The following is a 14,566-nucleotide window of genomic DNA, read 5'->3' as shown; positions in this document are numbered from 1 at the left end:
GATCTGTTCGTCCGCGTTCACGCGTGATATCGTCGGACCGAGTTCGAAAAGGCGTTCCGCTCTTTTAGAGGGCGCGTGGAATTCTTCGACGGCTGAAGCGTGGGAGGTACGCGCCTCGCTGTCCTTTCCAGTCGTGAGGAACGTCAAAACTTGATGGCCGTTTAAAATATTCCGTGTTTCCCGCGACGCCGCGAGGGACTGTTTGCCCGTGAAGTAGGGCGGGCTCGCGTCGAGGAAGGCGAGTGAAAAAGCGCTTCGTACATGCAAAAAAAAAAGAAAAAAAAAGAGCCGGTGGCTGAAGGAGAAAAAATGAAGAAAAAAAGCTGCTGTATTGATAATTATAATTCGTTGCACGATAGCTTGGTGCTCGAAACCTTACTCTGCATGCTATAGAGAAAGGAGCTTGGCTTTAGTTTTATGTATATGCATATCTACATTTCTCTATCTTCCTTTTGCGCTCGCCAGACTCCCAAGAGCCAAGATGAATGCAAACATTGTTAGCATCCCTGCCATCTCTTTACTACCTTTTCCCTCCCCTTCCCCCCCCTTCGTCACCAATATTTTGACAATCATCCTCATCTATCTATTGCTCTAGACCGCTTTCGTCTCGTGTCCTGTTGTTGCCCATTACTATCTTTAATGAACGCTCACCACTAATATTTGCCAATTTTTCCATTCCTGCACTTCATTTTCACGCGCCGCTATTTTTTTACGAGAGCATTTCTTAGTTTAAACGCACTGACGATCTTTTTCGATACCAACATGCAGCTGAGTTCGTGTGCTTATTCGTGATCCGCGTTTAAAGAGAGAGAGGGTAAAAGGCAGAAGAAAAAACAGCTATTTACTCCTATGAAAACGTAGCTTGCGAATGTATCGTGCACGCCAAACTAAAATAGACGCGCTGATATTCGCATACCCAGAGTTTTGTGATCCTATACGGTTTCTATGGGCTCACTGGTGTGTCGTGTCGCATGAACTTGTGGTTCCGGAAAAATAAGTTATACAGTATGCTGTTTGTGACTGTAACATATTCATACGCCTTCCATAGCATGTTTGTCGTTTCCGAGAGATGGCATATCGAAGAGATGCAACTTTTGATACAAACACGCGAGAAAGGCGCATTGGATGTCTTGATTTATTGGCACATTATTCTGGTAGTGGTAATAACTACAAATCTTGAATGCTATAATAACCACTCAACACTGAATATTTGTGAAGAACTAGGGCATCATGCCCAAAAACGGGACCGTAATCGTTGTTGAATACTACTTACCCGCATTTTGAATAGCTGTGTTTTCTAATAACACGTGTACCAACATTCTTTGTGCTTTCTTTGCCTGCGTAATTTCCAAGCTCACAACATGTAACATCACTCCAGACGAACACATTTGGATTACCCCTTCGCTTTAATTACGCCGGCTAGCTAAAACTCCGATAGAACTCTGAGCGTGCCACATTCTTTAACCCAATGCCTTTGAAATTTACGGAACACACTTATAAGTTGATAGCTATGCTTTGCTTCCTTCTCAGGTATGGATTTCTCAAGGAAATCATGTTCAAGTACACAGTAAGTACCTCTCCCCAAGTTTATTTCTTTTGAATTTGTGCTCTCAAAAGTATACGCCTCAGCGACCACTCCACAATTCGGCATTGTAAACAAACAGGCATGACGCGTAGTTCACTTCGCAGTGATCTTGTCTGCAAGTTGTATTAAACAGGTTCGTGGGGTGAAAACGGTCAAAATTGAAAACAAAAAGCCAAGAATTCTGTCCTGTCTGCGGATCCACGCTTCTATAAGGAGAGAGAAGTCAAGCGCACGCAATGTATATTCTTGCGGGAAGAAAAAAAGGCCCACGTATTATGTTTCACCTTTGTAAATGATATGGTTTCTCTTTCATTTCAAGCGTTTTCTTCGATATCAACACTGGAGTAAGCAACGATCGAAATATGTTGAACAAGATATTCAAAATACTGAGTGGTCGACTAGGTGGTGTCTTCGCGTCTTAAGAAGTTGACAGCCTTTCATAAAACTTTGCTACAGTGCAACAATTAGAGCGATGGCTGTACAACACGCGCAGGCAATCCCTGCACTGTGTTTAAAAAGCTCGCATAGGTAGTGCGGTGATCTTCTTCGGCCATATATTGTTTTCAATCATCTTCTTCATCAGCCAACTTGATTACGAGAGATATTTGCGCCTTAGTAAAGAAACTCAGCGATGTTTGCATTCGCTAAATTTCTGTATGTGCCACCCACGGAAGTATAACGGGCCTCGCGCGAATCCCTGCCCGTCCAAGTTGATTTTATTGCCTGTCGTCTCTCCTCATACAATGCTGCGATACAATTCTCGTAATCGTATGACAGCACTGTCTATGCTTCTCGCTGCCCATTGACGTACAAAAAAAAAAAGCACCGCTTGAAAGCCATACAACCTGTAAAATTATCATGTTGTATTTAATTCATGTGCGGAGCGATACAGTTCTGGAGAGGAATGCCGTAACGTGCCTTCGCATGCTTCAGCACCATAGCTGCAGGCGCTGGCCACAACCGGGTGAACTCTAATGTCAGAAAAGATGTAGGAAAGCGCCCGCGCCACCAACCATATTTCAAGTGTAATCATTGTGATGCAGAGAGCCCCACCGGGGTGGTGCTAAGGTACTAGGCTGCTGACACGCAGGTTACGGGATCGAATCCCGGCTGCTGCGGTTGCCTTTTCGATGAAGGCGAATATGCTGTAGGCCCGTGTGCTCAGGCTTATAGGGACACGTTAAAGAACCCCAAATGGTCGAAATTTCCGGAGCCCTCCACTACGGCGTCTCTCATAATCATATGGTGGTTTTGGCACATTACACCCCACATATCAATCAATCAAGTGTGATTCTGAGCGTGTTACAAATACAAACAATGTGACGTAGGAAGCGTGCTTCCGCAGCTTACCTATACGTCAATCTTTGTGCACGTAATTGTTTTCGTTAGCAGTGAACCACGGTGATATTATTTGCATTATAGCATAGGCTGAAATTAGTTTAGAACACGCTAGGGGAGGTTTCGGCCTTTTGTCAACCTTATCTAAATCATTAGAATGGCTCGTCTACTCCATAGTGTGATCATTCGCGTGTGGTAAAGTCACACCTATTATTTCATTTCGCAGCGGCAAGCCTCCAAGATCGTGCAGCTCACCGAGGACCTGTACAGCTGGCTTCCCGTGGCGACACTCATCGACAATCGCGTATTCGTCGTTCACGGGGGCGTCTCCTCCGTCACTGACCTGAAGATTGTATCCGCCATCAACCGGCACCAGGTGACGTTATCACAGAGTGAACATCTTGCGCTAATCTTGACTACAGATGCTCGACAAAGCCCAGCCAGATGGAATGGGTCAGTAGCGCCGGTGTAGATCAAACTTCGCCGTCATGGTTTTAAAACAGGACTTTGTATCTTTACGAATTGACAGCCTTTCATCAAACTTTGCTACAAATACAACAATTACAGTGATGGCTGTACATACGCACAGGAACTCTTTGCATTGTTGTGTATAAAGAACTATTGATGTCTTCAATTTTAGAAACATTAAGGGTAGTAAGTAACCTGAAAAGAATAGGTCATATGTAACATGAAATGTATATGGCGAGAATATTTGACCCGATCATCAAGATTGCACATAACCTTCAACGCTATGCACTATTTGAATACTGCAGGAAAAAAAAGGCTATATTTTGATCTGTATTACTTTAATAAAGCAGATCATTGCCACTAATTGAGATTCTATGAAGAGGTCGCCTAACTCAATTTGCACGAGTACTCTTGGTGCTTTCATTTACCGTTCTGTTATGCAACCGCCAATCGAAACCATGGCATCTGTTCGACAACAGCAATATTGATCATTGCTATTGACTGCCGTATGAAGAGGATGAGCTATTTGTTTAGTCACTTATAGCGAACTTTCCCGTACCAAATAGCAGATCTTCTACCAAATAATAATGACAGATTTTATGTGCTCTCGAATTTCAAATAATTGGATAGCCTCGGAAACTCTCGCGTTACTGTCTTCGTTACTAGCATTTAGGTAATGTAATGAATAGAACTTTGGTAAACTGGAGTATATTATACGCCACTCCCTTACGCTATCGGTGATCAAAGCCGGGTAACCCCAGATTCAAGTGTAGTGCTCTGCGCACCGTATTACATATTTTACCTAACAGTCCAGCATTGTTCAGCGAACTCATTCGTGAGTCGACAAACTCAAACTACATCATACTGACTCAGACTCAGATGGGAATGTGAGTCTGATTCAGTGTTTTGGGAAGCTTGAGTGCGAGTGACTTTGGTTGAGTTTGGTGAGCCCGAGTATGAGAACATCTTGGGGCGTGGCGGAAAGCCACGCTGATCACCTCAGGTTGTGAAGATCAACTATGGGTAATCCAGAAAGCACGGGAGGCGGCTGGAAAATGGAGTCTCTGTGCTGCCCCTGACACGGCCTATATAAGCCCAGGCTGGTTTGAACAAAGTTATTCACCGCCACAACCATCCGCGTCTGAGTTAGCCCTAAGGGTAGAATATACAACTGGAGTGAGCCTGAGGGGGAACGGCACCTTTTTTTAGGGGCGAAGCTTCTTACGCCGTGGGTCGTTCGTCCCGTGTCGTCGTCGTATATAGTAGCCACCACTCGTTTAGTCCTTAGAATGTCTGCTGGATGGCGGTACTTGTATATTGTCGCGCGTGAACAAGAGGGACTTCAGGTAAAGAATACCGCGTAGTCACAGAGGCGCAGGTCAGGGACACCACAACCAAAAACAAAAGCCTCGGCGAGAGCGCGCTAGCCCAACAACTTCTTCCTCGTTTTTCTCCTCGATGCGGGCTCGTGCTCGCCGCAGTTCATGGCCAGGTGGCATTATTCCCCCACTGAAAAAAAAAAGCATCGCCCCGATGCTCGCGCGAATGGTAGTGGATAAGCGGAAGTAAAGCAGACATGCACACTGTGGGCACACTTAAGAAAAAAAACAACAACAAAAGAACAAGGCTGAGGCACGGTCCCACTAACGTACGAAGTACGGCTTGAGCCGTACAACGTGAACAATCTCTGGGTAGTGCTTTCGACGCTGGGGTGACATGGTTCCATATGGAACCACCTCATAATTCACGTCACTGATGCGACGCACTACTTTGTAGGGTCCAAAGTAGCGACTCAGGAGCTTTTCGGACAACCCTTGGCGGCGAACCGGAGTCCATACCCAAACTAGATCTCCTGGGTGGTATTCGACCTGTCGATGGCGAAGATTGTAGCGGCGTGCATCTGCAGTTTGTTGTTGCGTAATATGCAGGCGTGCCAACTGTCGAGCTTCTTCGGCAAACTGAGCAAGCTGCTCAGCGTCAGGTGTGAGCGACCCGTCGTAATCGTGTGGCAACATAGCGTCCAACATGGTCTGGACCTCACGCCCATAGACGAGACGGAACGGTGTGAATCGTGTCGTTTCTTGGATGGCAGTGTTGTGGGCGAATGTTACGTATGGAAGGACCTGGTCCCACGTCTTGTGTTGAACGTCTACATACATGGACAACATATCGGCGATGGTCTTGTTAAGTCGTTCCGTCAGGCCGTTAGTCTGCGGATGATACGCCGTCGTCTTGCGATGGCTCGTGAAGCTTAGCTTGAATACATCGTCAATGAGCTGAGCCGTGAAAGCTGTTCCGCGATCAGTGATGACGCAAGACGGGGCGCCATGGCGAAGAACGATCTGTTCGACGAAAAACTGGGCAACATCGGAAGCTGTAGCTCGTTGCAGGGCTCTTGTCTCGGCGTATCTCGTTAGATAATCTGTCGCTACAACTATCCATTTGTTACCGGCAGATGACAGAGGAAACGGCCCCAGTAAATCCATGCCTATTTGATCGAACGGCGACCTTGGTGGTGTGATTGGTTGCAGCAGGCCTGCAGGCTTCAGTGGCGGAGATTTGCGGCGTTGACATTCACGGCAGCTTTTCACATATCTCTTGACGTACATAGCAAGTCTCGGCCAGTAGTACGCCTGTTGAACTCTGGCGAGAGTTCGTGAAGAACCTAGATGCCCGGATGTGGGTTCGTCGTGGCAGGCCAGAAGAATGTCGTCTCGCATGTCAGATGGGACCACTAGCAAGTAGGCTTTTCCATTGCCGTTCGAGTTTGATTTATACAAGACACCGTTCCGCAGGCAGAACGAAGAGAGATTGCGAGAGATGTGCCGAGGTACGGGTGTGTTGCGTCCTTCTAGTTGGTCAATGATTGCGCGAATCTCGACGTCATCGTGTTGTCGTGCGATCAAGTCTGTTGCAGTGAGGACTCCGAGAAAGCCGCAGTCATCGTCATTGTCGGGATCACAAACTCCGGTAGGTGCACGTGACAAGGAATCAGCATCTTCGTGCTTGCGGCCTGATTTATAGACAATGGTAAGGTCAAACTCTTGCAAACGAAGGCTCCATCGTGCCAGACGCCCAGACGGGTCTCGTAAATTGGCTAACCAGCACAATGAGTGATGATCAGTAACTACTTTAAAGTGACGACCGTAGAGGTAAGGCCTGAATTTCATAGTGGCCCACACTACTGCTAGGCACTCTTTCTCCGAGGTGGAATAGTTCATCTCGGCGCGAGACAGGGCACGGCTGGCGTAAGCTATCACGCGCTCGGTGCCTTCTTGATGTTGGACAAGCACGGCGCCGAGACCTACATTGCTCGCGTCGGTATGAACTTCCGTGGCAGCATCCTCGTCGAAGTGAGCAAGAACTGGTGGTGCCTGCATACGCTCACGTAGATCGATAAAAGCCGCGTTCTGTTCTTCATTCCAAACGAATGGTACGTCGTCACGTGTGAGACGAGTCAGAGGCTCGGCAATTCTAGAAAAATTGGCGATGAAGCGACGATAGTAGGCGCACAGACCGAGGAAGCGGCGTACTGCTTTCTTGTCACGGGGAACGGGAAAGGAGGCTACGGCGGTTGTCTTGTCGGGGTCAGGTCGAACACCGTCTGCGCTCACAACATGCCCCAGAAATTTAAGTTCTTTATAGCCAAAGTGGCATTTTTCTGGCTTCAGCGTGAGGTTCGCAGAGTGGAGTGCTTCCAGAACAGCCTGCAGACGTTTCAAGTGTTCCTCGAAAGTGACCGAAAATACGACGACATCATCGAGATAAACTAAGCAGGTGTTCCACTTCAGACCGGTAAGAACAGTGTCCATCATTCTTTGGAATGTCGCTGGTGCAGAACACAGGCCGAAGGGAAGCACCTTGAATTCATACAGGCCGTCCGGTGTAACAAAAGCAGTTTTTTCTCGGTCTCTTTCATCAACCTCAATCTGCCAGTATCCGCTTTTCAAGTCTATGGATGAAAAATACCTTGCTCGCCGTAGTCTGTCTAGTGAATCATCGATGCGTGGCAGAGGATACACGTCTTTTTTTGTCACGTCGTTCAGCTTTCTGTAGTCCACGCAGAAATGCAACGTTCCGTCCTTTTTCTTTACAAGAACGACTGGCGATGACCATGGACTATTGGACGGCTGTATAACATCATCCTGAAGCATCTCTTCGACTTGAGCATTGATCGCGTCACGTTCTTTGGCAGAAACTCGGTAGGGTTGTTGCTTTATGGGCGAGACATCGGTGTGTATAATAATCCGGTGTTTCATAAGGGGCGTTTGACGCACCTTTGAGGATGAAGCGAAACACTCTTGAAATTCAAGCAACAGCTCCTGCAGCGCTGTGCGTTCTTTGTGCGTGAGGCTCGAATTGATGTCCACCTTTTCAAGAGCCTTAGAAACGCCGGTCGATGTCGATTGTAGCCCACTATTTATTGATGCGGCAGAAAAACATTCAGCAACGTCTTCGATGGGGTAGGCGAAAGCGATAGCGGTGCGTCGAAACAGGTGCCGCTGCTCATTACTAAAATTTGTCACAAGCAGCGTGGCACGTCTGTCGTGAAGCGTAATGAGGCTGCGAGCTGCGCAGACACCTATGCTAAACAAAAGTGTCAAGTTGCCTTCGGCGACTGCCTCACCGTCACGTATCTCGTCACACACGACTTCAACCAGGATGCTTGAACGTGGAGGCAACGTGATTATGTCGGCCGAAACACGAAGCGAACTGAGATGGCTGTCATCAGGCTTTTCTGCTTTGTCTGTAGAGAACGTCACTGTGCGCTGTCGGAGGTCAATGATAGCGCCGTATTCACGTAAAAAGTCGACGCCTAGGATGAGGTCTCGGGAGCATTCAGGAAGTATAAGGCAGCTGCAGAGAAATGTGCGTTTGCGAATGCCGACTCTAATCGTGCAGATACCGAGAGGGGTGACGACGTGCCCGCCGGCTGTACGGATTCGTGTCCCGTACCACGGCGTACCCACTTTCTTGAGATGCGTCGCCAGTTTTCTGCTCATGATGGAGTGGTCGGCCCCTGTGTCTAATAAAGCTGTAATATCGTGGCGGCCGTCGAGCACTACAGGTATATCTAGGGAAAGTCGGCTTTCTGATTCGGGAGCTGTCGTCGTTGAACCACTGCTGGTACGTACTCGCATGGATTGGGGCCCTTGTTCGTGTCGTTTATCAGCGGCCCCGCCCCCGAAGGTCGCTGTCGTTAGTTTTCCCGCCTAGGGCTGAGCGGCCGTGCTGGCGCCGCCCCTGGGTAGTTCGGGACACTTGACGAAGACCTTCTTGGAGATGGTGATCGTGACTGGCGCCGCGGGAGCAGTGGCATGCGCTGCTCGGACAGGTACTCCTCAATCGCTCTGGGTCTTTCGCCAAATCTTGGCCTGGGTGAGTCGACGGCGAAACCCTGAAGTCCGAGGCGACGGTACTGGCATTCGCGGTACACGTGTCCGGCTTCGCCACAGTGGTAGCACAGCGGCCGCCTGTCCGGTGTGCGCCATACGTCCGATTTCCGCGGGAGGAGCTGCCGATTCTCGAAATGCTGGACTGGTTGAACTGCTGGGAGTGGATCGCGATGTGCAGGGTGTACGAAACGGCGTGGAGGAGCGTAACGACTCGCAGCTTCGGCGTACGATGCAGGAGCGACGTAACAGCTCACAGCCTCGGCATAAGATGCGCGGTGAGGCTCGATCGGTACAGGCGGGGAAGCATCGTTGGACAGCGGGACTTGCAAAGCCTGCTGTACTTCACTCCTGATGAGGCTGGAGATGGATCCCGCAGCAGGTGGAGGCGGCCCGTGAATCTTCTGCAGCTCGTCGCGTACCACCGATCTGATGAGGTCGCAGAGAGCTTCGAGATTGACGTTACTCCCCGCAACTCCAATCTGGTCCACCGGCGAGGCAACATTCACGTGGCGGTCGTACACAGCTGATCGCTGCTGCAGCATGTTTTCCATTGTCGTTGCTTCAGTTAAAAACTCTGCCACAGTATTCGGGGGACTTCGCACGAGACCAGCGAAGAGTTGCTCCTTAACTCCTCGCATTAGGTGGCGCAACTTCTTGTCTTCTCCCATACCTGGGTCAGCGCGACGGAAAAGGCTCGTCATGTCCTCCACGTACGCCATCACGCTCTCGTTCGGCATTTGGATGCGTGATTGGATGGCCCGTTCCGCTCGTTCACGGCGATGGGGGTCAGCGTAACTTGCCAGCAGCTGACGACAAAACATCGTCCACGACGAGAAGGGTTCGCGGTTCTCGTACCAAGTACGAGCTCCGTCCTCAAGGCTGAAATATACATTCCGCAGCTTGTTGGCGTCGGTCCACTCGTTGAAAGCCGCAACGCGTTCAAAGTGAGCCAACCAGTCCACAACATCCTCCAACATGGAGCCACGGAACACCTTCGGCACTCGTGGCTTCTGCAGCGTGTAATTAGCCATCGGAATATTTTCCGTACCGCTCTGGGGTGGTGCAGTTGATGCCATCTCCGGTAGAGGTTCACGCTCGGGGGACAATCCTCGGATTCTCCGGCTGGCCCGGTGGACAGGTGTTGCGACTGCGGGTATAGGGCTCCCAGGAGGCGTTTGGATCATTGACTGGGAATACCCAGCACCTCCACCAGTTGTCGCGCGTGAACAAGAGGGACTTCAGGTAAAGAATACCGCGTAGTCACAGAGGCGCAGGTCAGGGACACCACAACCAAAAACAAAAGCCTCGGCGAGAGCGCGCTAGCCCAACAACTTCTTCCTCGTTTTTCTCCTCGATGCGGGCTCGTGCTCGCCGCAGTTCATGGCCAGGTGGCAATATAATGAATGTATGATGAAAAGGTGTGAGATGGCGGTACTTGAAGTGTTGACACTAGATGGACGGACAGACGGATGGATGGATGAACGGACGGTTGGACGGACGGACGGATGGACGGATGAGGCAGGCAGGCAGGCAGGCAGGCAGGCAGGCAGGCTGGCAGGCAGGCAGGCTTACTGATGGACGGACGGACGAATGTATGCTTCACCCCAATCATCATTCATCACTCCATGGATATGCTGTGATCTTTTATTTTTTTCTTTTTGCCCACCTATGCACTCCAGTGTGTGGGGCACAATGTCGTGTGTCTACTGCCACGTTTGCCGAACTATGAAAGGACGTGCAGCATATCTTTCAACTTTTTTTGTTTTTGTTTTTTTTTTGCAGTTCGTGACGGTGCTGCAACCACCGCTTCACCACGGTAGTTACAACGCCAACGAATGGAGACAGGTGAGAGCAGCAATGCAGGCACGTGACGTCGGCCTTGATTTTCTTTCATAGCACAAGCACTTAATCGCAAGTTTCAAGATTAATTAGGTTATGCACTGTTTTCGTACTGTGTTCATGACGCCATGAGCTTGGAGCACAAGGTGACAGCGCCGATGTGTATTTGCCAGCCCCGCCGCGTTGGTCTATGGCTAAGGTACTCGGCTGCTGACCCGCAAGTCACGGGATCAAATCCCGGTTGCAGCGGCTGCATTTCTCATGGAGGTGGAAATGTTGCAGGCCCGTTTGCTCAGATTTGAGTGCACGTTAAAGAACCCCAGGTGGTCGAAATTTCCGGAGCCCTCCACTACGGCGTCTCTCATAATCATATCGTGGTTTTGGGACATAAACCCCCCATATCAATCAATCAACGTGTACTCGCCAGCTTACAGTCTGACCACGTATATGATCACTAATTCTGAATCTCTGGCTTTGTGCGATCATGAGGCTAGTGTGAGGCATACGGGACGGATTTATGCTCTCCCATAGTAGAGTACCTCGTATACTCTAAATTGTTAGCAACTTTTTCTAAACACACGAGCGAAACAGCTCGCAGTGTGCAGAGCCCCGTCAAGTGTGAAGCCCATGGGACTTCATTATGCTCTCTTATATAGTAGAGTGCGAAGTACTCTTAATCGTTAGCCACAGTGTTTCTAAACACACTTGAATACTTAAGGCACTTCGATCGCTTTGGTAATTTTTCGCGATGCGGCGTCATCGCTTTCAGCTCTCCCATAGCAGAATATCTATAGTACTCTGAATTGTTACCCACTATTTCTAAACATGGCTGGAGGCTCTATTATAACTGAGCACTCAGTAATCTGAGTCGTTGATAACTTGTTCGCAACTTTTCCGATTGAGAATCCAGGTGATTAAGGAATAGCGCCCGAACGCCTCTCCTCTGCGGCCGTGCCCACATAGTAGAGTACCAGCGATCTGCATAATCTCCTTCTATAAACGCATACTACCACTATGCCATAGTAGAATATTACTGCTGTAAATCGTTCATGCCTGAGTTTGTACCTAGCGCGAAACTCTCGGGATGGTACGCAGGAAGTTCCGTCAGCAAAATGTGTATCTCAGCGCGTTTTCGACTTATATTGTTGTAACACGAACGCTCTGCTTTTCATTCGCTTCGTTCCTGTTCTTTACTTAGCTGTCAGTTTTTCTTTATTTCTTCTTTCATGAAGTAGCTAATTGATTTCCTGTGCTAGGGTATTTATATAGTACTGTAAATCTAAGCACACAATGGCACGTGGTCGTTACTTACGCTTAGGCCGAGTTCAAGATATACATGGACAACTTACCGCAATGCACTCGAAGCTGACCCCTTAAACGCACAAATATTATACTTATGTGGTTCTTAAAAGAAAAAGAAGATAAAAGTGAGCCCCGTAACTGTCTGCATCAGAGTGGGACACCTCAACTGTAGCTCACAAGGGATGGGGGTAAGGAGGGATTAAAAGGATACGATTAAAGGTATATATAGAGAGAGGAAGGAGAGAGCGAAGCGCAGGGACAGTGAGCGACGGAAGTAAAGAGAAGATAGGAAAGATGGTCACAGGAGTCCGAGGACGGGGCACCACTCGACGAGAGCTCTTGCCGGCGTCAAGAGATGGCGTATAGGGCGAGTCCAGTCGGCCAGAGCTGCGCTGTCGTCGGAGATCGCGAGGGCACAACCGGTCGGCACGGAATCCAGCGAGCGAGTTGCCGCACAAATATTATTTCACTATACCCTGTATTTCTACTCAAACATCTGTGTAACAGTTCTCTGCGATAATTGTTGCCAGCTATGTCCCGCCTAGATTCTCATTTGCTGCGATGCCACGCCACGTGCGCGCCTCGTGTGAGCAGAGAGGGAGCAAGGAAACGCTTGCTGGCGCTCTCGCGCAGAAAGTGTACCCGTTCACTTAAACTAGTAAGAAATAAGCAATTATCTGAGCTGTGCGGCGTTAATTTGTGGCTCTGGCGTGCTTAATTAGCACTACGAAGTTAATATACAAGAATTAGGATGTATGTTCTGAGCAGAACATTTATTTTGTGACGGTGTCCAGGACAAGCTTCGTTTCACATGGACTCCAACGAGTCGTATATGATCATTCCTAATACGAATATAACACCCTGAATTCTTTGGCTCGAGGATTCGTAGACCGACGTGACCAAACTTTTGTGCGGTTACTGTCCCGTAGCGCCCCACTATACTTGAATCGGTTGATATGCAGCGCCACCTTAGCTGTGCCGCTAAACATGTGCTGGTTAACAACGCTGCAAAGCGACGCAACGAAACGACAGACGGTACTCGCATATTCTCAGTGATACAAATAAGCTCATAAATATCGCAGTTCGTTTTAAAATGTACGCTGTTTCCTCTATGGTCACGCAAGGCTAAAGCGCAGGGAAGCTAGTCGGTCTCATGATTTCCTATATTATATCGTGGTTGTAGCTGACTGCTTCAAGGTTTTATCGTCGTGGTACTTGCTGTATCATGGTTGAACCTCACTGTTTTATTTCTGTGTATTCGGTATTGGCTTGTCGTTTCCTCTGTCTCTTGCATAGGGGTTGTTGTTAACACGTCTTTATTAACATTTTATGCCCCTTGAGGGCTGCGGTGAATGTAGGCGGATCAGGCACTAGGCTTCGTCTTGGGCGTGACAGCCAGAACGTCAACTCGCAAGACGCTCATTATGACTGCAGTTTTTTGTATCCTCTTTCTTGTTTTTTGTGTTTTCGTGTTTTTTGTTTTCATATCTAATATCGCATAGGAGCGAATCCCGCTGCGCGAAACATTGCCTCCTCCTCGGGAGTAAGTACTTTCTTATTGAGACGCATGCTGAACACAGGTCACGCGCGGCGCCATAGTTGTCCGCCGCCGCCGCCGCCGGTGTCCGTAACTATTATAGAACAAAAAAAACTCAGTTAATCGGAAAACACCAATGGCGCATAGGGCTCAAAACCGGGTCCGCTGCATGCCAGGCCAGTAGTCTACCACTGAGCCACGCCAGTGCTGGAACTCGATTCTAAACTGGCCTTAGGCAGGCTTGACGTCGGGGAAGGAATCGCGTTAATATAAGTAATAAAACGTTTTAGAACATCAAAGAAACGTCCAGGCGTCACACAATGCGAATCGCGTAACGATTGGGTCGTCCAATGCTCCAACCCATTACAAGAGCTTGTTCTTGATCCCCTATTAACTGTGGCGCATACCCACTTCAGGCACATTTTTTTCATCATCGTCAGCCACTGCATATCGAAATTGCACAAAATTTCTAAGAAGTATCTATAGCGAATACTACGCTTTTCCATAGAATGACGAAGGTTAGCATAGTAAATGCTGTCCAACTACACAACATTTATTATTATTTATGGCGTAGTGGGTACCCAGCAGTGTTGCTTGTAGCATCTCAAAGAAAAGTTTAGAAAATGCTCTGAGAGGCCGCTATTCTAGCTTTCGTTTGACTATGCTGCGCGTTCCGCGCAAGCCTGGCGTTTTCTTTTTCTTTAGCTCGGGCATGGTTGCTGCGAAGCAATCACGCGCGCATATGCGGCTGCAGTTGGCACGTAGCAATGCTCGACTTGGCTCGAGTGCTCCGGCGCGGCCAACGCACAGCTGCTACCCCGGCGCACAAGCGGCTTGACATGACGTCACAACAGCGGGGCGAGGCTAGCGGTTGCCAAGCAACGGCGCATCAAAATTTTTCGCGACAGGGCGGGACACGTTAGGACTAGCTTTAAGAAGATCTTCACTCTTAATGAAGTAAACCTCGTTTGTCAAGTCCGCGGTTTGGTGTTTGGTGCGCCTGCATACCTGTTCGTCCTAATAAGTGTCGGTCAGTATTTCATTATACTGTGAAACAACACTAAGCAAGCAAGCCCCCCCCCCCCTCCTTTTATGCGGTGA

At 48.8% G+C, this 14,566-nt stretch overlaps 1 protein-coding gene across 2 annotated transcripts in view; it reads left to right on the top strand.

The window, feature by feature from the left end:
* rdgC (retinal degeneration C) overlaps window positions 1–14,566 on the top strand; it is a 276,602-nt gene that overhangs the window by 200,290 nt on the left and 61,746 nt on the right. For both annotated transcript variants that reach the window (XM_037421306.2, XM_037421307.2), the window contains exons 7-9: window positions 1,531–1,567; window positions 3,150–3,299; window positions 10,570–10,632. In XM_037421306.2, coding sequence (XP_037277203.2) covers window positions 1,531–1,567; window positions 3,150–3,299; window positions 10,570–10,632 — 250 coding nt within the window. The remainder of the gene's footprint in view (window positions 1–1,530; window positions 1,568–3,149; window positions 3,300–10,569; window positions 10,633–14,566) is intronic.

The sequence above is a fragment of the Rhipicephalus microplus genome, chromosome 2 (genome assembly GCF_043290135.1).
Source record: "Rhipicephalus microplus isolate Deutch F79 chromosome 2, USDA_Rmic, whole genome shotgun sequence".
Taxonomy (NCBI): domain Eukaryota; kingdom Metazoa; phylum Arthropoda; class Arachnida; order Ixodida; family Ixodidae; genus Rhipicephalus; species Rhipicephalus microplus.
This window is presented reverse-complemented; position numbering and strand designations above follow the sequence as displayed.